Source organism: Gobio gobio (genome assembly GCF_949357685.1).
Source record: "Gobio gobio genome assembly, chromosome: 17".
Classification (NCBI taxonomy): Eukaryota; Metazoa; Chordata; class Actinopteri; order Cypriniformes; family Gobionidae; genus Gobio; species Gobio gobio.
Window position 1 is genome coordinate 4,237,439 of NC_137110.1, and position 26,302 is coordinate 4,263,740.

At 41.1% G+C, this 26,302-nt stretch overlaps 1 protein-coding gene across 3 annotated transcripts in view; it reads left to right on the plus strand.

The window, feature by feature from the left end:
• Positions 1 to 26,302, plus strand: part of slc38a3b (solute carrier family 38 member 3b) — a 65,484-nt gene that overhangs the window by 13,725 nt on the left and 25,457 nt on the right. Inside the window, exons 2-8 of one of the 3 annotated variants that reach the window (XM_079841626.1) lie at positions 2,836 to 2,985; positions 6,062 to 6,082; positions 6,183 to 6,264; positions 6,393 to 6,508; positions 13,114 to 13,187; positions 16,836 to 16,928; positions 18,714 to 18,795. In XM_079841626.1, coding sequence (XP_079697752.1) covers positions 2,882 to 2,985; positions 6,062 to 6,082; positions 6,183 to 6,264; positions 6,393 to 6,508; positions 13,114 to 13,187; positions 16,836 to 16,928; positions 18,714 to 18,795 — 572 coding nt within the window. In that variant the 5' untranslated portion in view covers positions 2,836 to 2,881. Of the gene's footprint in view, positions 1 to 2,835; positions 2,986 to 6,061; positions 6,083 to 6,153; positions 6,265 to 6,392; positions 6,509 to 13,113; positions 13,188 to 16,835; positions 16,929 to 18,713; positions 18,796 to 26,302 lie in introns of all 3 variants that reach the window. The other 2 variants (XM_079841627.1, XM_079841628.1) reach the window with 2 other exon arrangements.

Here is a 26,302-nt window from a genome sequence, read left to right on the forward strand (position 1 = left end):
TTTAACACGAGCTCAATGAGATTCTGCTCCTTCTGGAGTCTGTCGCTAGTGGCCAGTCCATGAACTGCAGTTTAAGTCACTTCTGTATCGGCTTCAGGAGAAACTGGAGGAGCCGCTTGGACACATGTTGCTAGTAATTTTACATTTTAATAGTGCCGGAATCCAATCTCACGTCTGCATCATCAGGACTAGACTCAAGACTTTCCTCAATTATCAGGCCGTAAATGAACACACTCACATGGTTCTTCACTGTGTGTGTGTGTGTGTGTGTGTGTGTGTGTGTGTGTGTGTGTGTGTGTGTGTGTGTGTGTGTGTGTGTGTGTGTGTGTGTGTGTGTGTGTGTGTGTGTGTGTGTGTGTGTGTGTGTGTGTGTGTGTGTGTGTGTGTGTGTGTGTGTTAAATTCATCGTGACAGCTGGGCGTCTCAATGGCCTTACTATTCAGTGGACTGAAAACCTCAATCATAAAAGAAACAGTGACGTGGTGAATGTTATTGAGCCTTCATTTTTCCAGGGATTGTGAAGAGCCTGTTCGCTGAAGAGCGAGAACATCTGCTGGCCTAAAATTACACCTGGTGGGCTGCGTCTCATTGTTGTCATTGAAAACTGACGACTTAATAGCATGCATAAATGGAAATGAGGTCTCTGGGGGAACTGGTGAAGGCCAGAGACTAAATCATTTCTTTAGGTGGCCGCACTGCTTTAACTCAACAGCCAAGAGGTAGCGATGTACCCGATCAGGCTGATTTGAGATGATTTCTAGAGTGATTTTGTGCACTACTGATGTTGTAAAGATGAATCCTAATAAGAAGAAATGACATTTTCCATCAGACTTAATTAACATGGACAGATACCCTTAAGTATAGATTGTTTTTGGACATGTACACCAATACACTCTCAGAAAAAAAGGTACAGCGCTGTTACTGGGGCAGTGCCCTAAGGTAGAAAAGTGAAAAGGTACCTTTAATATGTACCTTTAAGGTACTAATATGTACCATTATGTAAGGTACAAAGATGTACCTTTTCACTTTTGTACCTTAGGGTACCGCCCCAGTGACAGTGCTGTACCTTTTTTTCTGAGAGTGTATCATGTTTTTTATGCATATTCTTTAAAAGTACTTTGTGGTATAATGCTAATACTGTGGCACATGAGCATTTTAATGATATATCATGGTATTACCTTACGCTTTTTAGTATAAAGTATAGTATTTATATGCTATTATAGTATTTATTAAGATAATGCATTGATGTATTTATTAATGCTATAATATTTTCGATTAGCTTTTACTTTTTAGCTCTTTTTTTTTAAAAACGTACTTTTTGGCAGTTTTTTTATGTGATTTTGTCATTTTTATTAGTTTTTTGGTAACACTTTTAGGGTCCAATTTTCACTATTAACTAGTTGCTTATTACTAGCATGCATATTACTAGGATATTGGCTGTTTATTAGTACTTATAAAGCACATATTAATGCCTTATTCTACATCCCTTAATCATACCCAATACCTAAACCTAACAACTACCTTAATAACTATTAATAAGCATTAATTAGGAGTTTATTGAGGCAAAAGTCGTACACTGTAAAAAAAAAACAAATCCACGTAAAATTTACGGTAAAAAACGGCAGCTGTGGTTGCCAGAACTTTACCGTAAAAAATACGGTAGCAACATTTTAGGTTTTACGGGACAGCACTTAGTTACCTGTCTATTTTACAGTTCAAAACAATATAATTTAAATGTTTATATTGTAATAATAATGGGTACACTATAAAAATGTACGGGTTGATTAACTGAATAATGTTAAATTACCAACCTATTGAAATACTAATATATGTGATATACCTTTGATAAATACTGACAACCACCAATCACAGTGGAGATGAGAGTCACATGATGAATCAGAGCTTTTAGGAGGACAATACTAATATATGGAAGTGTCATTCACACAAACACTAAACACCATCATGGTAGCACACATGACATTTATAAAATGCAATAAACATTAATTTAACAACATTAGATGTAACATAAAACCCTAATGTACATAACTGATTAGAGAAAACTAAGAAACAGTTATTTCTACGAAAATACATCAAATGTGAAGTGTCACGAAGGGAATTCTGGGAATGTCAATTTACGGTTTTCCAAATTAAATGACTTTTTCTTTTTCAATTTAACGATATTTTACTGTAAAATTACATTAAATGTAAGGTTAGATCTATTACAATTATTTACTGTATATAGTACGTAAACTTTCTGTTAACTGTTTTCCACCGTAGCATTTTTACAGTCTTTTACCGTTAAAATCACGTTCATTTATTAGTGAGAATTGGACCTTAATCTAAAGCTTGACCTTCTTCTTTAATATTTCGAATTAGCTTTATTTAATATCAGTTTTAGAACTTCACCTTATCCTTATTTATTTCAGCTAATTTCCTAGGCAACATTTTTAATTTTCATGTAACTTTCTCAAATAATATTTACACTTGATTTGATTTCAGTTAGAACACTCATCCTTCCATCGGGTCATTTTGACCCGAAACTCATTTTTAAAATTGATTGTTCATTGGAGTGGTCCAACACCCTAGGACTTTTGTCATGCTTCAAACATGAATGCACCAAAAAAATGACTGGGTTTTGTGGTTGAAATGTAAAAAAGTAACAAATCCTTCCCTCGCGGGTGAATTTCACCCCCTTAGGAATGAAAGGAATTCCAGTTCTTTTAACCCTGATTGATGGAGTGTGTAGCTTTTCATTTCTTTTAAAAAGCTTATCAATTATAATCCAATCATTGACTCGTATAGTTGCATTTTTTTAATTGTTGCTTTCCTTTTCAGCAACTTGGACAACACACAGAACTGCGGGATATTGACTGCTTCCACCATGGAACCCGCCAGATCAGAAATGAGTATCCTACCCAATGGGAAAGGTCATGACCTGGGAGAGGAAATGTGCATGCCGATGAAGACTATGATGGAGGAAGAACAGTAAGCACTTTTGCATTACTCTAATCATTCAGTTTTATCAAAGACTTTGGATATACATAGACGGTGCACTTGTATTTCTATGAATGGGAGAAATATGGCGGAATAAGCCCCGCCTTCTAGATAAAAGAGCCAATTGCTGAAAAGCCAACTTCATCTCCAGAGCTGCTCTGAGAGTCACTTTATGAGCATTTTGCTGTGTAATTTGAGAAAAACTATTGTCATATCATATACACACAGAAAATCAAGATCTTCACGGCATTCTGTCAAAAATAAAAGTTTGGTTTAATTTATGACAGAAATATATTACTATTGTATAGTGTTATTGTATTACTATTATACAGTAAAACGTATGTCTTAATGTAATTCTACTACTAATAATAACATCAATACAATAATTATTCACTTTATTTTTAAAGGAATAATCAAATTTGTTCTTCCATGTTAAACCTCTGTTGGCCAGCACTTTGTGTGGCAAAAAAATTAAAGGGTTTAATTCAATTTAATTTGATTACAAATAAATTAACGTTTTATGCCTTCATTTGATTACCAGAAAAACTAAAATACACAACACAGAATTTCTGAAGAAAAATAAAATTGCATAGGGTCCTATTATTGTAAACAAATGAATAAATTAAATTATTTTTATTAATTAGACATGTCATTAAAATTGAATCCAGAAAAATTTAAATGGAAAAAAACAGAATTTGGAAGGAAATAAAACAGAATTTGGGAAAAAATTAATTCTCAAAAAGCTTGAGTCGCAAGTCCCAAAATGAGTGGCTTACAGGCTTATTTTTTGTCATGATTTGAGCATTTAGAAGCTAAATTTAGGAGACAGTTGTTGTCAGATTTCAGTGGTGACTTCAAATATGATATTTAATCCTAAATCTGGCGAACCGCTTTTGAGAACTTGATACTTCCCCATTCAAAGATATAGAAGCTGCACTCACATGACTGAAAGCTGCCCGAAAGGTGTTTCAAAGATGGCCGCCGAGTTGACTTATAGGGAACATTTTGATTTTCATTGTCATGTGGCAGTAAGATAAATTAAAGGCACAATTTGTAAGATTTTTGGGATTAAATAATATCCAAAAACCACTAGAACACTGTTATATATTTTGTTGACTTGTGCATTATCTCAAACGTTTCCAGGAATGTTTAAATCCAGAGAAATAAGCGATTTTAACCAGGACACGGACATCATACCTTCGTTACCCTCCGGTGTTATTGTAGAAACCATGGAAACACCAAAGCCGCTTTAATATCTGATGTGTTTTATTAGACACTGTTTGGATCATTGATGGACAGAAACTAATGATTGTTCTCCAGCTCAACACAGTTAGTCTTATTGTTTAAATCTGGTGTTGTTGATTTACCGCACAGAGTGCCATGTTTTACCGCCTAATATGATCTCGCTCACTGCAGTGTGAACAAGTGTCTCATAGTAGTAGCATTATAACCACTTTAACACACTCAAATGTGTGTAATATGATAAAACAGCGCTGCGTTACCACACACACACATGAGCGAAGAAGCGGAAGCCTCGTCTGCGGCAGAATAAAAGCTCTGAAGAGTCAAAGCGTCATCAAGCTACGCCTTTGTTTTGAATAAGCGACCTCTAGCGGCGAAAAATTACATATTGTGCCTTTAATTGCATGTGACAGGACGTTTGTTTTCTCATCTACTACCTGCATGGAGAACCAGGCCATTTTAAATAACTGGTTTTGCTTTATTAGCATGTTTTCCCTGCTTTCTCAATCAGAACAGACTTGCATCTTATATCATACACACATAGAAGAAGGGTGTCAAAATTGTACCTTTAGGGGTACAACAGCTCATTGCTGGGGCGATAGCCTTAAAAGGACATATTTGTACCTTTTTACCTTTAAAAGGTGCATATTAGTACCTTAGAGTACAAATACGTACCTTAAAGGATTAGTTCACTTTTAAAGAAACTTTTGCTGATAATTTACTCACCCCCATGTCATCCAAGATGTCCATGTCTTTCTTTCTTTAGTCAAAAAGAAATGAAGGTTTTTGATGAAAACAGTCCAGGGTTTTTCTCCATATAATGGACTTCAATGGGCTCCAAACGGTTCAAGGTTCAAATGACAGTTTCAGTGCAGCTTCAAAGGGCTTAAACGACACCAGACGATGAATAAGGGTCTTATCTAGCCAAACGAACAGTTTCTGCGAGAAACTGAGCAGTATTTATGCTATTATTTTACCTCTTATCAGACGAACATGATCATCTCTGAGCTCCACCATAACTTCCGCTAAGTGAGGTCAAAATACAAGCCTGGTCATAGATGTATACGCAGATGCCTCATTAGCGCCTGCACGGATCAGTAGAATGAGGCTTCTATGATCGATATATCTATGACCACACTCGAATTTGACCTCACTTAGCGGAAGTTATGGCGGAGCTCAGAGATGATCACATTCGTCTGATAAGAGGTAAAATAATAGCATAAATACTGCTCGTTTTCTCGCAGAAACTGATGGTTTGGCTAGATAAGACCCTTATTCATCGTCTGATATCGTTTAAAGCCCTTTAAAGCTGCACTGAAACTGTCATTTGGACCTTGAACCATTTGGAGCCCATTGAAGTCCATTATATGGAGAAAAATCCTGGAATGTTTTCATCAAAAACCTTAATTTCTTTTCGACTGAAGAAAGAAAGACACGGACATCTTGGATCACATGGGGATGAGTAAATGATCAGCAAAAGTTTATTTAAAAGTGAACTAATCCTTTAAGATACTACTATGACACTTTTTGTGGTAAAAAAGGTACAAATATTTCCTTTTAAGGCTACCGTCCCAGCAATGAGCTGTTGTACCCCTAAAGGTACAAATTTGACACTTTTTTTTTCTCTGTGTGTGTTCATTGTGTGCTTCTGTACTGAGGTCAATGCAAACTTTAGTTGTAGCTTACATATATTGTGTATATTTCTGGAAGCACGTTTACCTTCTGGCATGACGTGTTGACTTGTGGGTTTGTCTAAGTGCATGTTTACCCTCTTTTCTGCCCCTGCTCGGTGATGGACCCTCTCACACTCTCTGTCAACCCTCAGAAATGGTACCCATCACGGCAGGTACGTCAATAACACACAACAGATGGCGTTAGTCAAAGCGGAAGTCAGCTGATGATCAAGATCGTTTTCAGTGAAATGTCCACTGTCTTCCATCCAACAGATTTGATGATCCTGAGAGCACACTCGGCGAGAACATTGAGTTCCTGCCCAATGGCGACAGCAAGAAGCCACGTTTCACTGATGTAAGTGTGCAACTCTCTAGTAACCAATCATGAATAGCACGTAGAAACTAAAGGATGTGTTGATGTTAGTCTATGTAGCAGTACTGCTAGTGTTTTTATCTGCTTATCAATCTCATTTCCTCTCTCAGTTTGAGGGGAAGACCTCATTTGGCATGTCAGTCTTCAATTTGGGCAATGCCATTATGGGCAGTGGGATTTTGGGATTGGCCTACGCTATGGCCAATACTGGCATACTGCTTTTCTTGTAAGTGAAATCCCTTCATTACTCTCTTAATGACAAATTGGCTGCATTGTTGTATGTTTGTTCTGATGCGAATCCTCTACATAGTCATGCAAATAGACCCGTCACATCAGCATCTTAACGTCATCTGAATGTCAAGCGTTTGGCAGCCCATTGGCTGTCTAATTGCCATGGTAATTAAAGTATTGCTCTACATCTGTTATGCTCTTGAATAATTGAGTGTGTCCTTTTGGAGGCGGTTAATGTTCATGAACAGGGGTGTTCCAGACAGGATTTTTCTATGGAAAAGATCCACACACTGATTGCATTCTGTTAAAGTTCATGCAAACCTCCGTTTGGCGCTTCTTGAAAACCTCTTTCCTTGTTTCAGTGGCTTTAAAGTACATGGGCAACTCATCAAATTATGTATGGCAATAGAATAATTTAGATGGTTAAATTAAATGTATATACATGCATTAATATTAATACATACATTCTTGTATGTCAGACGGTACAACCAATTAGTTGTTTATATATATAATCAAACCAAAACTTATTCATACACCACAGTTTATTCACTATGGTTTAGAAAATGGTAATCAAATATGACAAGGACTCAAAGTTAAACTATGTAAGAACAAATTCATCTTGATAATGTCGGATAACTTTGATAGAAAGGGATGTAATGGATTACAATCAACCAATCAGCTGTTAAATTTAAAGTAACACTCCACTTTTTTGGAAAATAGGCTCATTTTCCGACTCCTCTAGAGTTAAACAGTTGAGTTTTACCGTTTTTGAATCCATTCAGCCGATCTCTGGGTCTGCACTTTTAGCATAGCTTAGCATAGATCATTGAATTTGATTAGACCGTTAGCATCTCGCTCAAAAATTACCAAAGTTTTGATATTTTTCCTATTTAAAACTTGACTCTTCTGTAGTTACATCATGTACTAAGACCGACGGAAAATGAAAAGGCACTGTGTAATATCATTGCGCCGCTGCACTCATGGAACGGCTCAAAGCTCTTGATCATTACGCAGGAATGAGAGAATAGTTCCTCGCCATATCGGCCTAGAAAATCACAACTTTTTATTTTCTGTCGGTCTTAGTTCACGATGTAACTACAGAAGGGTCAAGTTTTAAATAGGAAAAATATCAAAACTCTTCGGTCATTTTTGAGCGAGATGCTAACGGTCTAATCAGATTCAATTAGCTATGCTAAGCTATGCTAAAAGTGCTACCGCTAGACCCGGAGATCGGCTGAATGGATTTGAAAATGGTAAAACTCAACTGTTTAACTCTAGAGGAGTCGGAAAATGAGCCTATTTTCCAAAAAAGTGGAGTGTTCCTTTAAGAACACAATTAGATAATACCAATTTAATTCAACCAATGACCACGCAATGCTTAATTTTGTTCAGTCTGTGGTGTCAAAGGTCACATTAGCAAAAACACTTCAGCAAAACATTCTCAGGTCAAAGAGTCTGAATCATTTTGCTCCCAAATTTGTATCAATTTTACTGGTAGTCACTGTATAATGAATATATTGGGTATAATATGTCACAGTTTACGTTAATTTGCGATCCTCACTTACGTAAATTAACTATAGTGTCCTGCACACACTAGTGAAACAATATATCTATGTCTGAATAATTTTAGTTTTGACTGTATTTATACTGTAGTTGAACCACCCGACATGGAAAGTGTACCAAACTACCCATACTTGAATTTTTTTTTTTGCCAGTATTTGAGAGAGATCGACAAACCTTTTCACTCTATCACAATGATCAGTTAATGATGCATTATCATGTTTACTGTTTGTCAATTTATATTAAAAGAGCCATTTTGCAGTTGTGCCGCCCTGACATTTGAGAACTTTTGTCCAGCAGTTTGTTTCAATGATCTCAACAGCTTTAAAACTACTGATATTTATAACATTTGTTTATGGGAAAGGTTTCAAAACTAAAATGATGTCGTAGTATTTAGTGTTTAATTTTTGTTTTATTATTAAGATAATAAGAATTAGTATTATTATTTGTATTATTATAATTTGTTTTTATTATTATTGCTCGGACAGTTGTGCCACCTGACATTTTCGGGGTTAAAGATAATAATATGTATTATTTAAATTTACTAAATATGAATTAAAACTAAATAGGTTATATAGGTGATGATATAGTATATTATACTATAGATATATGTCATGAATTTATCGAATGATTAAAAAAAAATAATGCACTTGGACACAAAAAAAGGCACATTGTGTTATTGACCGTGCTGTCAAATCGATTAATCGCGATTAATCACATCCACAATAAAGGTTTGTGGACATAATATATGTGTGTGTACTGTGTATAATTATTAAGCATATAAAAATACACATTCATCCATGAATATATAGGGGAGCGAAGGCTGGCCCGTGTGGTCCAATCAAACATACAAGCTTAAACAGACGAGGACTTAAAGGATCTGCTGCTAACATCTTGATGCCAGATACCACAGCACACCTTCAGGGGTCTAGAGGAGTCCATGCCTCGATGGGTCAGGGCTGTTTTGGCAGCAAAGAGGGACCAAAACAATATTAGGAATAGCATAATGTAATGCCTGATCGTGTATATGCATAATTATTATACACAGTACACACACATACATTATGTAAACACAAACTTTTATTTTGGATGTGATTAATCGATTTGATAGCTACGATTAATGCAGTTATTAAGGTAGTTGTTAAGTTTAGGTATTGTTATGATTAAGGGATGTAGAATATGGTCATGCAGAATAAGGCATTAATGTGTGCTTTATAAGTACTAATAAACAGCCAATATCCTAGAAATATGCATGATAATAAGTTGCTAGTTAATGGCAATATTGGAGATTATTTATATATATATATATAATCATACCTCCTATATCTATATGTATGCTATGCACAACTGAAGAATGCTATTTGAGGATGTTTCCGAAGAGTAGAGGAGGAAGGCTACACGTGCATTTGTGTGAGCTCCCATTTAATGTTTATTTCCCACCTTCTTAAAATTTTCCACTCGTTAGCTCCACCCCCTCTCGTCTATCCACGGCCCCAGAAAGGCCATGACCTGGGCTGGCCCCGCCTCCTCTGTTTTCCAGACACATCCTTCTTTTTAGGCTCACCCTGCCCCCATCCAAATATAGTTGTTATATTTGGTTCCCTCTCTGGGTTTGGTTGGGGGAGGAGAGCGGGGAGACGTCTGAGGCTTCCTCCGCTCCAGTCAGGTTACAGGGAATTGAATACTACTGATCAAATGACCCAACGAGCCAGGACTGCTTCCTCCAAAGATAGTCTTATTTCCAGACATATAACAAGAAATTCAGCGGTAGAAACCTCACACTCGCCTCTTGGAAGGCAGTTTGATCACATGTTTCTGATGTTGCCTTTATATTAGCCTAGTCCCATTTAATATTTAAATAGCCATTTAAATAAAACTAATAAAGAAACACCACAACAGTGAATCATGTGATGGGCAAATAAATGCATCACAACAGGCTCTGTTTACACCTGGTATTAAGATGTGTTTTGGTCGATCGGATCACAAGTAGACTGTCATACACCCGCCGCAATGTTACGCCAGGCGAAACTTGTTTTTTGCTAGTGTCAGCCGGACGCAGTTCTCATGTTCACGTCCAGCTCCATGTTGTTTAGATGGCAAATGCACTGGTGCATCTGTTCACCCATTGCATAAACTAAGCCATTATGTCAGGACAGTGTCTTAAGATCTAGTATGAGCCACTCGCAGTTAGGCAAGTGGCATTCAGTCTTACTTTTCGTATCAGATTAGGCCAGTCTATGTTTTTATGTAACTGATTAAAAAAAATTATGAATAGTCTTAAAGGTCCCGTTTTTCGCGTTTTTTTGAAGCTTTGATTGTGTTTACAGTGTGCAATATAACATGTGTTCATGTTTCATGTGTAAAAAAACACACAATTTACTTATCTGTATAGCGCTGTTTTCACTGTCCTCAAAACGGCCTGAGAATTTCCTCGTTCTATGAAGTCCCTCCTTTAGAAATACGTAACGAGTTCTGATCGTGCCAGCGGTTCCCGTGTTGTGATTGGACAGCAGCTTAGTGCACGTTGCCTGGAAAGGTCACGCCTCTTACCATAACGGGGAGATGAACGCGCTCAAACTACAGCCCCTGAAGGCCAAACAAAGGTGATTTGACTCCGGGATGAAAATAACAGCGTCTGATGGCGACAAACGCAACCGAACCGAACCGAACGCAACACTTCCTCTTCTCCACGAGGGGGCAGCAAGACCACGCCCCCTTTTTTGCGTATAGAGACAGAGCGACACGCGTCATAATCTGAAGGCCACGCCCATCGGGGGGGAAAACAATCAAACACTCTCCATTGACTTTGCATTGCGGGAGGCGGCCTCCTTGTCATTTCGGACTTATAACAAAATACTGAACAATGTATAAAAGCTGATATGTGACAAAGTGTACAGCAAACAAGCTAAACAAAACCCAGAAGCAAAAACCCAGACGTTTTTATAAGCTGTTGACCCAAAAAACGAGCTTTTAAGGACAAAAAAGTGGAATCAGGCCATTGAGACAGAGCGCTACAGGTCATATTACACTGAGAACTACGGCAACTGGAGGGGAACGTAATCAGCGACAGGAAATATAATATATAAAACGGACATTTGGATATTTGACTTAACAGAGACAAAATGTTTACTGCACACATAGACATATTGAGGCATACTGAGTGTCAGGATCCCAAAATTTACCCATTCTTCCTGCTGAAGCTTCACTTCGTATTGCCTGTATCCACTTTTATCTTCTTAAACGCTCGTTTTTTTGGGTCGACAGCTTATAAAAACGTATTTCTGTGTTTTTTAGCTTGTTTGCTGTACACCTTGTCACATATCAGCTTTTAGACATTGTTCTGTTTTTTGTTATAAAATATATATCTTCAGAACACAAATGAAGATATTTAAGTGTAAATCTGATGGCTCTGAAAGGCCTCCATTGGCACAATGAACTTTACACTCTCAAGACCCATAAAAGACACTAAAGACGTCGTTACAAAGTCCATCTCACTACAGTGGTTCTACAATAACTTTATGAAGTGACGAGAATTAGTTTTTGTGCGCAAAAAAACCCTAAATAACGACTTACATAGTGATGACCGATTTCAAAACACAGCATCATGAAGCTTCGAAGCGTTATGAATCAGTGAGTCGATTCAAGATTCAGATCGCGTGTCAAACCACCTACAAATAAAATGATTACTATATAAAAGATTATCGTGTGAGCTTCAGAGCATGCACTCAGAGTGTTTTAATCTGTGTATTTTGTCCTCTTTTAACCACTTCTGTCCTGATTTCTTCGAGGGGAGGGTCTTTTCAGATCTAATGGACAAAATCAGCTCGTGCAATTTACATATGAACGAAAACACACGGAGAGCATCCGCTTTAGTTTCTGCTCTGACAGACTCAAGACCAGCCGAACGCTGTGAGTGTGTGTTAGAGATCAGGAATGTGAGAGAACATTGTGTTTGGGACGTTTTTCATCTTCAAACCAAACTTGGGTCTCCTGCCGACAAAGTTTAAATCCCGTCTGGCTAGTCATCCCATAATGTTTAGAGAGTAGGGGGTCTTTTAGAGGCTGTTCGTGTGCATTTGACCACATGAGCGTTACGCTAAGAAAGCAATGTGTTTTCAATCTGTTTTCACTACCTCTGGAAGTGGTCGAAAGTGGACAAGCTCAAAACGTTTTACACCTGTATTTAGCGTCGTCCACTTGTGATTGACCAAAACGCATCTTAATACCAGGTGTTAAAAGGGAAATGGTCGATGCAAATTCACATAATTCTATTGTAGAGGTGTTGAAGCTGTTGACGTCAAAAGTCTGTGAGAACATCCATCCTGTTTGAATACAGTCGTTCCAGAGGCCATTGTTAATTACTAGCCATTTATCAGATACTTGTCATCCAAATGGACTAAATTCAAGGACAGTGACCGCCTCCCACGGTGAAGCATTGTGAAAGTGTCCTGAAAGTACAATAATCGCCTTGCAAGAGACTTCCACTATCGTGTAGCTTAGGCTTTTATCAGATATTTGTCTTTCTGAAAGCTGGCAAACTCAGACTTTCCGTGACATAAGCTAACAGAAAAGAGCTGGATGGATCAGTAAAATCGCTCCATGGTGTGTTTGATCATGGGCTTTCATAGAACAGTTTATCAGCAGATGTACTTTTTTGGTTCCAACACAAATACTGGCTCTTTCCCAAGATTCATTCAGCTGTAATTCTTACTCATCAGCGTTAATGCGCATGTATAAAGTACCATAGACTTTATTATAAGGCAGAAATAATGTATGCAGTGCACCTAGAGCTCCAGCTATAGATGTACTGTTGTATTTGAGTGGTTTTAATAGTGTGCTGGACTCCTCCATAGGGATTGTCCCTGTAATGTGTGTACTGAAGGTCATTTCAGGTAATAGGTCAGCTAAATGTCAGTTTAGTAAGTAGAATGTAGTGCATTGATCTCCAATAGAGGAACTTTCTTACTACTTCTTGCCTGATTACTTTCTAAATAAAGCATATATGTGCAGATTTGAAGTGATGCTGTATTTTGTCTTCAGGTTTCTCCTCACGGCTGTAGCCGGACTGTCCTGCTATTCCATTCACCTCCTGCTGAAGTGTTCTGGTATTGTTGGTAAGACGAGCTACATTTTCTTGATCAGTTTGTTGTATTGTCGTTCCCTAATCAGGTGTACAGATGGCTTGAAGTAAACACAGACACTGAGTTAAAATTGCTGTCATTTTAACCGGGCAATTCCACGGACAACTTTAATTAGTTAAAGGACCCCATTCAGGGTCATGTTACTGAAGCCCCGTGAGACGCCCATGTGCACATGGTTAGTTTTTGTCTCAAATGTTTAACTTTTTTGGGACCACTATAAAAGTGTTACGTTGTTGTCTTTTGGTGTGACACCCCTAAATTATCATTTTTGATAAAAAATGTATGTTCAACTACATAATCACTGGAAATTATGCAAATGTGTCTTGCTAACTGCTAATGACAGGTTTGCTACAAATAGCAAGTTCTTTAACTGACTCAAAAGCATGAAACATGTACACACCTGTACTGTCACACACCTGTACTGTCACACACCTGTACTGTCACACACCTGTACTGTCACACACCTGTACTGTCACACACTGTCACACACCTGTACTGTCACACACCTGTACTGTCACACACCTGTACTGTCACACACCTGTACTGTCACACACCTGTACTGTCACACACCTGTACTGTCACACACTGTCACACACCTGTACTGTCACACACTGTCACACACCTGTACTGTCACACACCTGTACTGTCACACACCTGTACTGTCACACACCTGTACTGTCACACACCTGTACTGTCACACACCTGCACTGTCACACACCTGTACTGTCACACACCTGCACTGTCACACACCTGTACTGTCACACACCTGTACTGTCACACACCTGTACTGTCCCACACTGTCACACACCTGTACTGTCACACACTGTCACACACCTGTACTGTCACACACCTGTACTGTCACACACCTGCACTGTCACACACCTGTACTGTCACACACCTGTACTGTCACTCACTGTCACACACCTGTACTGTCACACACTTTCACACACCTGTACTGTCACACACCTGTACTGTCACACACCTGTACTGTCACACACTGTCACACACCTGTACTGTCACACACTGTCACACACCTGTACTGTCACACACCTGTACTGTCACACACCTGTACTGTCACACACTGTCACACACCTGTACTGTCACACACCTGTACTGTCACACACTGTCACACACCTGTACTGTCACACACCTGTACTGTCACACACTGTCACACACCTGTACTGTCACACACTGTCACACACCTGTACTGTCACACACCTGTACTGTCACACACCTGTACTGTCACACACCTGTACTGTCACACATTGTCACACACCTGTACTGTCACACACTGTCACACACCTGTACTGTCGCACACTGTCACACACTGTCACACACCTGTACTGTCACACACCTGTACTGTCACACACCTGTACTGTCACACACTGTCACACACTGTCACACACCTGTACTGTCACACAACTGTACTGTCACACACTGTCACACACCTGTACTGTCACACACCTGTACTGTCACACACTGTCACACACCTGTACTCTCACACACTGTCACACACCTGTACTGTCACACACTGTCACACAACTGTACTGTCACACACCTGTACTGTCACACACTTTCACACAACTGTACTGTCACACACTGTCACACACCTGTACTGTCACACACTGTCACACACCTGTACTGTCACACTGTCACACACCTGTACTGTCACACTGTCAAACACCTGTACTTTCACACAACTGTACTGTCACACACCTGTACTGTCACACTGTCACACACCTGCACTGTCACACACCTGTACTGTCACACTGTCACACACCTGTACTGTCACACTGTCACACACCTGTACTGTCACACTGTCACACACCTGTACTGTCACACACCTGTACTGTCACACTGTCACACACCTGTACTGTCACACTGTCACACACCTGTACTGTCACAATGTCAAACACCTGTACTGTCACACTGTCACACACCTGTACTGTCACACTCTCACACACCTGTACTGTCACACACCTGTACTGTCACACACTGTCACACAACTGTACTGTCACACACTGTCACACACCTGTACTGTCACACACTGTCACACACCTGTACTGTCACACACTGTCACACACCTGTACTGTCACACACTGTCACACACCTGTACTGTCACACTGTCACACACCTGTACTGTCACACTGTCACACACCTGTACTGTCACACACCTGTACTGTCACACTGTCACACACCTGTACTGTCACACACCTGTACTGTCACACACCTGTACTGTCACACACCTGTACTGTCACACACCTGTACTGTCACACTGTCACACACCTGTACTGTCACACACCTGTACTGTCACACACCTGTACTGTCACACTGTCACACACCTGTACTGTCACACTGTCACACACCTGTACTGTCACACACTGTCACACACCTGTACTGTCACACACTGTCACACACCTGTACTGTCACACACCTGTACTGTCACACTGTCACACACCTGTACAGTCACACACCTGTACTGTCACACACCTGTACTGTCACACTGTCACACACCTGTACAGTCACACACCTGTACAGTCACACACCTGTACTGTCACACTGTCACACACCTGTACAGTCACACACCTGTACTGTCACACACCTGTACTGTCACACTGTCACACACCTGTACTGTCACATTGTCACACATCTGTACAGTTACACACCTGTACTGTCACACTGTCACACACCTGTACTGTCACACACCTGTACTGTCACACACCTGTACTGTCACACACCTGTACTGTCACACTGTCACACACCTGTACAGTCACACACCTGTACTGTCACACACTGTCACACACCTGTACTGTCACACACCTGTACTGTCACACACCTGTACTGTCACACACCTGTACCGTCACAATGTTATTCATAATTTTATATTAAATAAATAGCATTATATGAAAATAAATGTCTAACAATGAAGATAAATCTCTCTCATGCTATTTGTATATAATTTTTGTTGTTTTGTTTTTTTGTTTTTGCTATGTCACACCATAGGACACATTTATGGTACAGTAAAAAAAAGAAAAAACAAAGAGAAAGATTTTATAAAGTTAGTAATTTTTTTACTGTCTATCTGTCAACTACCAAACTATATGTAACCTAACTATATATATATATATATATACTCAGTAAGAAAAGGAATGACATCACACATTTTCATATATATCTATATATATACTCAGTAAGAAAAGAAATTACATCACATATTTTCATATATATCTATATATACTCAGTAAGAAAAGAAATGACATCACATATTTTCATATAACGCTCTTTTTGCGTTCAGCAGATAAAGGTGCATGTCATTTAAAGACGCAAAGTTTTGTTTTTGTTTCGCCAGTCAATACAAGTGTGTGGTTATTTATATTTATATACTGTTTTTATATCTTATTATATATATATGTATATCTTATTATATATATATATATATGAATGAAAATATGTGATGTCATTTCCTTTCTGAAAACACAATTCTACTTCCATTTTAGGGCTTACTGAGTTTCTATGTTAACTCCGCGGTCACCGCAGGCAAACATAATCATAACACGAGATAGTGTTTTGTGGAAACTTGGCTCTGGTGGTGAGATTCGTCTCTCTCTTCATGTTTTCCAGGAATCAGATCATACGAACAGCTGGGATTCAGGGCCTTCGGAATGACAGGGAAGATGGCGGCCGGAATCGCCATCACTCTTCAAAACATTGGAGGTAAAGAGAACCTGATGGGAATGAGACATTAATATTTGCCCAAACAGACATAATATTTTTTTTTATTCCTTTCCTGTCTTTTCTTGTTTCTCATTCATCTCTTTATTTTCCTGTCTTGTTATGACAGTTCACTTCCACCCCTGTACTTTACTTCACACACTTTCTGAATTGGTAAAATTACGAAACTTGCTTTATGCTGATATTTAACACTGTGTTTCCATGTTATTTTGTCCCTAAATTATTCCTGTGCCTGTTCTTCAGGTTTCTTTGGACTAACCTGTGACTTTTCATATTTAATCCGCGCAATAAATTGTTCTCACAATATTCTTTGCACTGACCCTCTCAAAAGACCTTGATAAAATAATAAAACACCATAATAAAACAACCTTTCGAGTGCACAAGAAACCATTAAACTTAGCCACCTATTGCACCATCAGCCCATTTCACTGTGTGGTTTCTTTGCCGCCACAGAGGATGCGTTAATTTGGACATTAGGCTTTGAAATATGAAGTACTCCCCTAAGGAAAGCCAAATTTTGAAGACTTTTTCACAATACCAGCCTTTTTTATAGACCCTTGAACTTGGCAAATAAGACAATGCACAGGGCCATATTGTGCCATCAGCCCATTTCATGTCATGGTTTCTCCACTGCCACAGAGGATGCATTAAATTGGACATAAGGTCTTAATACTAGAGGTACTCCCCTAAGGAAAGCCTCATTTTGAACACTTTTACACAATACCAGTCTTTTTTTATAGACCCTTGAACTTGGCAAATAGGACAAAGCACAGGGCCAAATTGTGCCATCAGCCCATTTCGTGTCATGGTTTCTCCACCATAACAGAAGGATGCGTTAAATTGGACACTAGGCCTAGATATTAGATGTACTCCCCTAAGGAAAGCCAAATTTTGAACACTTTTTCACAATACCAGCCTTTTTTATAGACCCTTGAACTTGGCAAAAAAGACAATGCACAGGGCCATATTGTGCCATCAGCCCATTTCGTGTCATGGTTTCTCCGCCGCCACAGAGGATGCGTTAAATTGGACTTTAGGTCTTAATACTAGAGGTACTCCCCTAAGAAAAGCCACATTTTGAACACTTTTTCACAATACCAGTATTTTTTATAGACCCTTGAACTTGGCAAATAAGACAATGCACAGGGCCATATTGTGCCATCAGCCCATTTCGTGTCATGGTTTCTTTGCCGCCACAGAAAATGGATTAATTTGGACATTAGGCCTTGAAATATGAAGTACTCCCCTAAGGAAAGCCAAATTTTGAACACTTTTTCACAATACCAGACTTTTTTATAGACCCTTGAACTTGGCAAATAAGACAAAGCACAGGGCCATATTGGGCCATCAGCCCATTTCGTGTCATGGTTTCTCCGCTGCCACAGAGGATGCGTTAAATTGGACATTAGGCCTTGATACTAGAGGTATTCCCCTAAGAAAAGCCACATTTGTAACACTTTTTCACAATACCATTCTTTTTTATAGACCCTTGAACTTGGCAAATAGGACAAAGCATAGGGCCGTATTGTGCCATCAGCCCATTTCGTGTCATGGTTTCTCCGCCATAACAGAGGATGCGTTAAATTGGACATTAGGCCTTGATATTAGAGCTATTTAAATATAGTCCGAAAATCTACTGAGGGGTTTGGAAGTTAGTTCAACAAGTGCTTTGCAGAGATGTCTCAGCAGGGTGCAACAAGCAAAATGAGCATAAAAACATTTTTGATCGTGTTTCTTCTAATTTAAAATTTTTTTTCTTTCCTATAGCCATGTCCAGTTACTTATACATCGTCAAGTCGGAGTTCCCACTGGTCCTGCAGGCGTTTTTGAAAACTGATACCAGTTCAGGGTAAGAATTTAAAATGAAATCTCCACCTTCCCTCAGGGTGCAATTTTGCTAATTCTTCCCTTCACCGTTCCTCCAGTCACTGGTAAGGACATGTACTGTCATTATCAGCTGACAATGTCCCCGCTGAGGTCAAATACCTGCAGTCCACCAGGGCAAACACTCAGAAATCTCAACCTGGCATCAAGGGGGAGGTGTGGCGGCTGCTGCTAACTGTGATTGGTCGGTTAATAAGAGAACGAAGGCTGATTGGCTGATGCTGTCTCTTTCCCACCACACCTCTGTCCTTCTGCGCGTGACAGCTGCTTTAAACAAGCGTGCTGTCATGGCAACCGCTTAACGTGCTGATGTCAGTAGACACAACTCGTTTCTCGAATCTTAAAACAATTGCGGGGTTATAACTCTATTCAGCTGCTTGTGTCCTCAGGGTAAATCCTAGTTTCATCTGTTTTATCAAGTTGATTATTGTGTGGAAAACACACATCAGATCTTAATTACTAGTCCTGCGAGTGTCGTTGTTTAAATTCTAGCCACTTTTTAATTTTAATCCCCGTAAAATCGTTCGTTAGCAAGATTACGAAGTCATTGAAGGTTAAACATCCAAATCTTCCATAATTACTGGATTAGTTTGAAGGCTTTCAATTAACAGAGAGAAAGTGTAGATGGGCAAGGTGATTTATTTATATGAGCAGTGCAATACTCACTCACTCACTCACACACACACACACACACACACACACACACACACACACACACACACACACACACACACACACACACACACACACACACACACACACACACACACACACACACACACACACACACACACACACACACACACACACACACACACACACACACACACACACACACACACACACACACACACACACATGTTTGGTTTTCATCTTTTATGGGGACTTTCCATAGGCGTAATGGTTTTTATACCGTACATACCGTATCTTCTATCCCCCTACACTGCCCCTGCCCCTAAACCTAACCCTCACAGGAGACATTCTGCAATTTTACATTTTCAAAAAACATCACTTAGTCTGATTTATAAGATGTTTTCCTCATGGGGACCTAAAAATGTCCCCACAAGGATGAGGATTTCGGATATTGCTATCTTTGTGGGGACATTTTGTCCCCATAACGTGATGATTACCAGTCCACACACACACACACACACACACACACACACACACACACACACACACACACACACACACACACACACACACACACACACACACACACACACACACACACACACACACACACACACACACACACACACACACACACACACACACACACACACACACACACACACACACACACACACACACACACACACTCTCACTCTCACTCTCACTCTCACTCTCACTCTCTCTCTCTCTCTCTCTCTCTCTCTCTCTCTCTCTCACACACACTCACACACTCACAGACTCACACTCACACACACACAAACACACACACAGACTCACTCACGTACACACACACACACACACACACACACACACACACAGTCTTATGTAATGTGTATTTCATTGGCCGTTTCTTCATCTAGGTGCACCTTTAGCCATGTGAAGTTGAATTAAAAAACTTGTTCAAAAGTCACGTGACACAGCCTCATAAGTTTAAATAATGAGTCTAGTTTTAAGGTCTGTAAGAGGACAAGCTTAGATTACAAGAGAACTTGTTATTACTTTACATTTTTTCCGATAACAAATATAATTTCCACCACATCTCAATTAATTAACGTGAATGTAGAGAAACTTCAATTGATAAATATAAAAAGTATTGTAATATATTATAATATAAAAATTATTTCACAAATCTACTCAATTGTACTTTGTAATCATAAATGTCATTTCCACCACACTGCCCTCTGTGGTGGAAATGACATTTCTGTAGTTTTTTTAAGATATTTAATGTATGCAAAATACTCTTATTTAACTTAAAATGTTTACTGGATTAGTTTGAAAGCTTCCAATTAACCGAGGTAAAGTGTGGATGGGCAAGGTGAAATATTGAAATATATAACACTGAACCGGTCAGCAAAGATGGAGGCGTGTGCTTCAGTGTTAACATTATGCATTGACTGAGAGCTTTTGTATAATTTCAGGACCAGGTGCAGCATGAAGTGACACACACACACACACACACACACACACACACACACACACACACACACACACACACACACACACACACACACACACACACTGCTGAATTACAATTCTAGTCATTTTTTTGGCTATAATTTCACATGACCACAGCTTTTTATGCAATTATACCAATATGTTTTTTTTTGCACAGGCAATAACCACACATAGTATTTACTATTTTAGTATTTCTTTTATTTTGATATTTTCAGTTTTCATTTTAATTTGAGTAATTTTTATATGTGCTTTTGTATTGTATTTTGTACTTAAACGTATCTATTTCAGTTAGTGTTTTTAAGTTTAGGGTTTATATTTAATCTTTTTGGTTTTGATTTAGTTAACAATGACAACAGTGTAGTATAGCGTTGTTTCATATTCTATATTTATACTATTTTGTCTGTTCGAAAACATTTGGACTAATACATTCACATAGAATAAAATATATTTTTTATTTATTGGCATGATAAATTCTGGTTATTATAATTGTCTCTAATATTTACTGTTTCCAATATTGTCACTCCAGTATTTACATAAAATATGATATCCATATACACCGATCAGGCATAACATTATGACCTAATATTGTTTTGGTCCCCCTTTTGCTGCCAAAACAGCCCTATGCAAAACGCTGTGCCGCCCCATACACAACAAACTGAGATGCTCTGTGTATTCTGACGCCTTTCTATCAGAACCAGCATTAACTTCTTGAGCAGTTTGAGCTCCAGTAGCTCGTCTGTTTGATCCACACGGGCATCAATGAGCCTCGGCCGCCCATGACCCTGTGGCCGGTTCTCCACTGGTCCTTCATGACCCTGTGGCCGGTTCTCCACTGGTCCTTCATGACCCTGTGGCCGGTTCTCCACTGGTCCTTCATGACCCTGTGGCCGGTTCTCCACTGGTCCTTCATGACCCTGTGGCCGGTTCTCCACTTGTCCTTCATGACCCTGTGGCCGGTTCTCCACTGGTCCTTCATGACCCTGTGGCCGGTTCTCCACTGGTCCTTCATGACCCTGTGGCCGGTTCTCCACTGGTCCTCCATGACCCTGTGGCCGGTTCTCCACTGGTCCTTCATGACCCTGTGGCCGGTTCTCCACTGGTCCTCCATGACCCTGTGGCCGGTTCTCTACTGGTCCTTCATGATCCTGTGGCCGGTTCTCCACTGGTCCTTCATGACCCTGTGGCCGGTTCTCCACTGGTCCTCCATGACCCTGTGGCCGGTTCTCCACTGGTCCTTCATGACCCTGTGGCCGGTTCTCCACTGGTCCTTCATGACCCTGTGGCCGGTTCTCTACTGGTCCTTCATGATCCTGTGGCCGGTTCTCCACTGGTCCTTCATGACCCTGTCACCGGTTCTCCACTGGTCCTTCATGACCCTGTGGCCGGTTCTCTACTGGTCCTTCATGACCCTGTGGCCGGTTCTCTACTGGTCCTCCATGACCCTGTGGCCGGTTCTCCACTGGTCCTCCATGACCCTGTGGCCGGTTCTCTACTGGTCCTCCATGACCCTGTGGCCGGTTCTCCACTGGTCCTTCATGACCCTGTCACCGGTTCTCCACTGGTCCTTCATGACCCTGTGGCCGGTTCTCCACTGGTCCTCCATGACCCTGTGGCCGGTTCTCCACTGGTCCTCCATTACCCTGTGGCCGGTTCTCCACTGGTCCTTCATGACCCTGTCACCGGTTCTCCACTGGTCCTTCATGACCCTGTGGCCGGTTCTCCACTGGTCCTCCATGACCCTGTGGCCGGTTCTCCACTGGTCCTCCATGACCCTGTGACCGGTTCTCCACTGGTCCTCCATGACCCTGTGGCCGGTTCTCTACTGGTCCTCCATGACCCTGTGGCCGGTTCTCCACTGGTCCTCCATGACCCTGTGGCCGGTTCTCCACTGGTCCTCCATGACCCTGTGACCGGTTCTCCACTGGTCCTCCATGACCCTGTCACCGGTTCTCCACTGGTCCTTCATGACCCTGTGGCCGGTTCTCTACTGGTCCTCCATGACCCTGTGGCCGGTTCTCCACTGGTCCTCCATGACCCTGTGGCCGGTTCTCCACTGGTCCTTCATGACCCTGTCACCGGTTCTCCACTGGTCCTTCATGACCCTGTGGCCAGTTCTCCACTGGTCCTCCATGACCCTGTGGCCGGTTCTCCACTGGTCCTCCATGACCCTGTGGCCGGTTCTCCACTGGTCCTCCATGACCCTGTGGCCGGTTCTCTACTGGTCCTCCATGACCCTGTGGCCGGTTCTCCACTGGTCCTCCATGACCCTGTGGCCGGTTCTCCACTGGTCCTTCATGACCCTGTGACCGGTTCTCCACTGGTCCTCCATGACCCTGTGGCCGGTTCTCTACTGGTCCTCCATGACCCTGTGGCCGGTTCTCCACTGGTCCTCCATGACCCTGTGGCCGGTTCTCTACTGGTCCTCCATGACCCTGTGGCCGGTTCTCCACTGGTCCTCCATGACCCTGTGTCCGGTTCTCCACTGGTCCTCCATGACCCTGTGGCCGGTTCTCTACTGGTCCTCCATGACCCTGTGGCCGGTTCTCCACTGGTCCTCCATGACCCTGTGGCCGGTTCTCTACTGGTCCTCCATGACCCTGTGGCCGGTTCTCCACTGGTCCTCCATGACCCTGTGTCCGGTTCTCCACTGGTCCTCCATGACCCTATGGCCGGTTCTCCACTGGTCCTCCATGACCCTGTGGCCGGTTCTCCACTGGTCCTCCATGACCCTGTGGCCGGTTCTCCACTGGTCCTCCATGACCCTATGGCCGGTTCTCCACTGGTCCTTCATGACCCTATGGCCGGTTCTCCACTGGTCCTTCATGACCCTGTGGCCGGTTCTCCACTGGTCCTCCATGACCCTGTGGCCGGTTCTCCACTGGTCCTCCATGACCCTATGGCCGGTTCTCCACTGGTCCTCCATGACCCTATGGCCGGTTCTCCACTGGTCCTTCATGACCCTGTGGCCGGTTCTCCACTGGTCCTCCATGACCCTGTGGCCGGTTCTCCACTGGTCCTCCATGACCCTGTGGCCGGTTCTCCACTGGTCCTCCATGACCCTGTGGCCGGTTCTCCACTGGTCCTCCATGACCCTGTGGCCGGTTCTCCACTGGTCCTCCATGACCCTGTGGCCGGTTCTCCACTGGTCCTCCATGACCCTGTGGCCGGTTCTCCACTGGTCCTCCATGACCCTGTGGCCGGTTCTCCACTGGTCCTTCATGATCCTGTGGCCGGTTCTCCACTGGTCCTCCATGACCCTGTGGCCGGTTCTCCACTGGTCCTTCATGACCCTGTGGCCGGTTCTCCACTGGTCCTTCATGACCCTGTGGCCGGTTCTCCACTGGTCCTCCATGACCCTGTGGCCGGTTCTCCACTGGTCCTCCATGACCCTGTGGCCGGTTCTCCACTGGTCCTCCATGACCCTGTGGCCGGTTCTCCACTGGTCCTCCATGACCCTGTGGCCGGTTCTCCACTGGTCCTCCATGACCCTGTGGCCGGTTCTCCACTGGTCCTTCCTCTGAGCACTTTTGATCTGACCTCTGCAGACCGGGAACACCCCATAAGAGCTGCAGTTTTGGAGATGCTCTGACCCAGTCGTCTAGCCGTCACAATCTGGCCCTTGTCAAACTCACTCAAATCCTTACGCTTGCCCATTTTTCCTGCTTCTAACACATCAACTCTGAGGACAAAATGTTCACTTGCTGCCTAACATATCCCACCCACTAACAGGTGATAAAGAGATCATCAGTGTTATTCACCTTATGGTCATAATGTTATGCCTGATCTGTGTATGTGTGTGTGTGTGTGTATATATATATATATATATATATATATATATATATATATATATATATATATATATATATAGATATATAGATATAGATAGTTGCTATGCAAAAGCCGACATGTAAATTAATTAGTTTTACATCTGCACATTCTGAAAAGCAGCCACTTCTACTGCAGAGGATTCTTCATCCCCTAACGATAACACATCTTATATAATGTGTTTATGATATTTCATTCCCACGTCTATCCAGTCTGATCCCAACCGTCCCTGTCAGTGTTTGAGTACTGGAACTGGGAGGAGCGGAGAGGCTCTGAAAATAGAGGAGTGTCAAACAAGGTCTGGACTTTACACACTGCGCAACACCTTGTGACTCCTGTGTGTGTGTGTGTGTGTGTGTGTGTGTGTGTGTGTGTGTGTGTGTGTGTGTGGCGGTTACTTGAGTCCAGGAGCGGGAACTGTGCCATGTTGCAGTCAGCTTTGAACTATTTCGATGGTCTGTGTCTCTAGCGGCTTCAGCAAACACAACATAAATCATGAAACTGCAGACTCGCTGTGGAATCGGATGGAGTTCGACAGGTTGATTCTGGTTTAGTGTCGATGTTTTCTACAGCTGCACAAGTCAAGTTGCTCAAGTTGGCTTGTCAGACAGGCAGAGCAGCAGAAAAGGAGACTGGCTTCTTTATAAATAAATGTGGTTGCATTTTGTACTATTCGCTGGTTTGTTTTGTTGCCCTTTTTAGCTACAGGTTGCACGCTTTATTTACAGCAACCGATAGCAATGAAAACATATCACATCCCTTAAAGGTACACTCAGGTATATTTGGTTTTGGCGGAATATGGATTAGTTGTTTTCATGTTTTTGAAAATGTCTCTCACAGAAGCAGCATTTATTTGATCAAAAATACAGTGAAATAATTACAATTTTAAAATAACTGTTTTACAATTAAAAATATGTTAAAATATAATTTATTTCTGTGATCAAAGCTGAATTTTCCAGTCTTCAGTGTCACATGATCCTTCAGAAATCATTCTAATGTGATGAAACATTTCTGATTATTATCAGTGTTGAAAACAGCTGTGCTGCTTCATATTTTTGTGGAAAACATTGCATTTATTATTTAATTGAATGTTTAAAAAACAGCATTTATTTAAAATAGTAATCTCTTAAAACATTATAACATCTTTACTGTCACTTTTGAACCATTTAACTAATTTTTGCTAAATTAAATAATTTATTGTATCAGATACCCTTTTTCAATTATTTATAAAAGATGATATTATTTCTGCAATTCAAAATTGCCACATATAGTGGAGATTGCATGATCAAACCGAAAAATGTTACGTTTTTTTACTTCATCGGAATGATACGAAACTTGATAAGGGTTTGGCACTTGTTATGCTTACACAAAAAAAGTCATGGACATAATTTGAAAAGCTTAAATGGTCCTGAAACAAAAAAAGTCACACTTGTGTTCCTCACGGTCAAAAATGAATGGGACGGGATTTCCAAAAATCTGACTGAAAGCTCTTTTTTTTTTTTTATGGCTTTGAATTT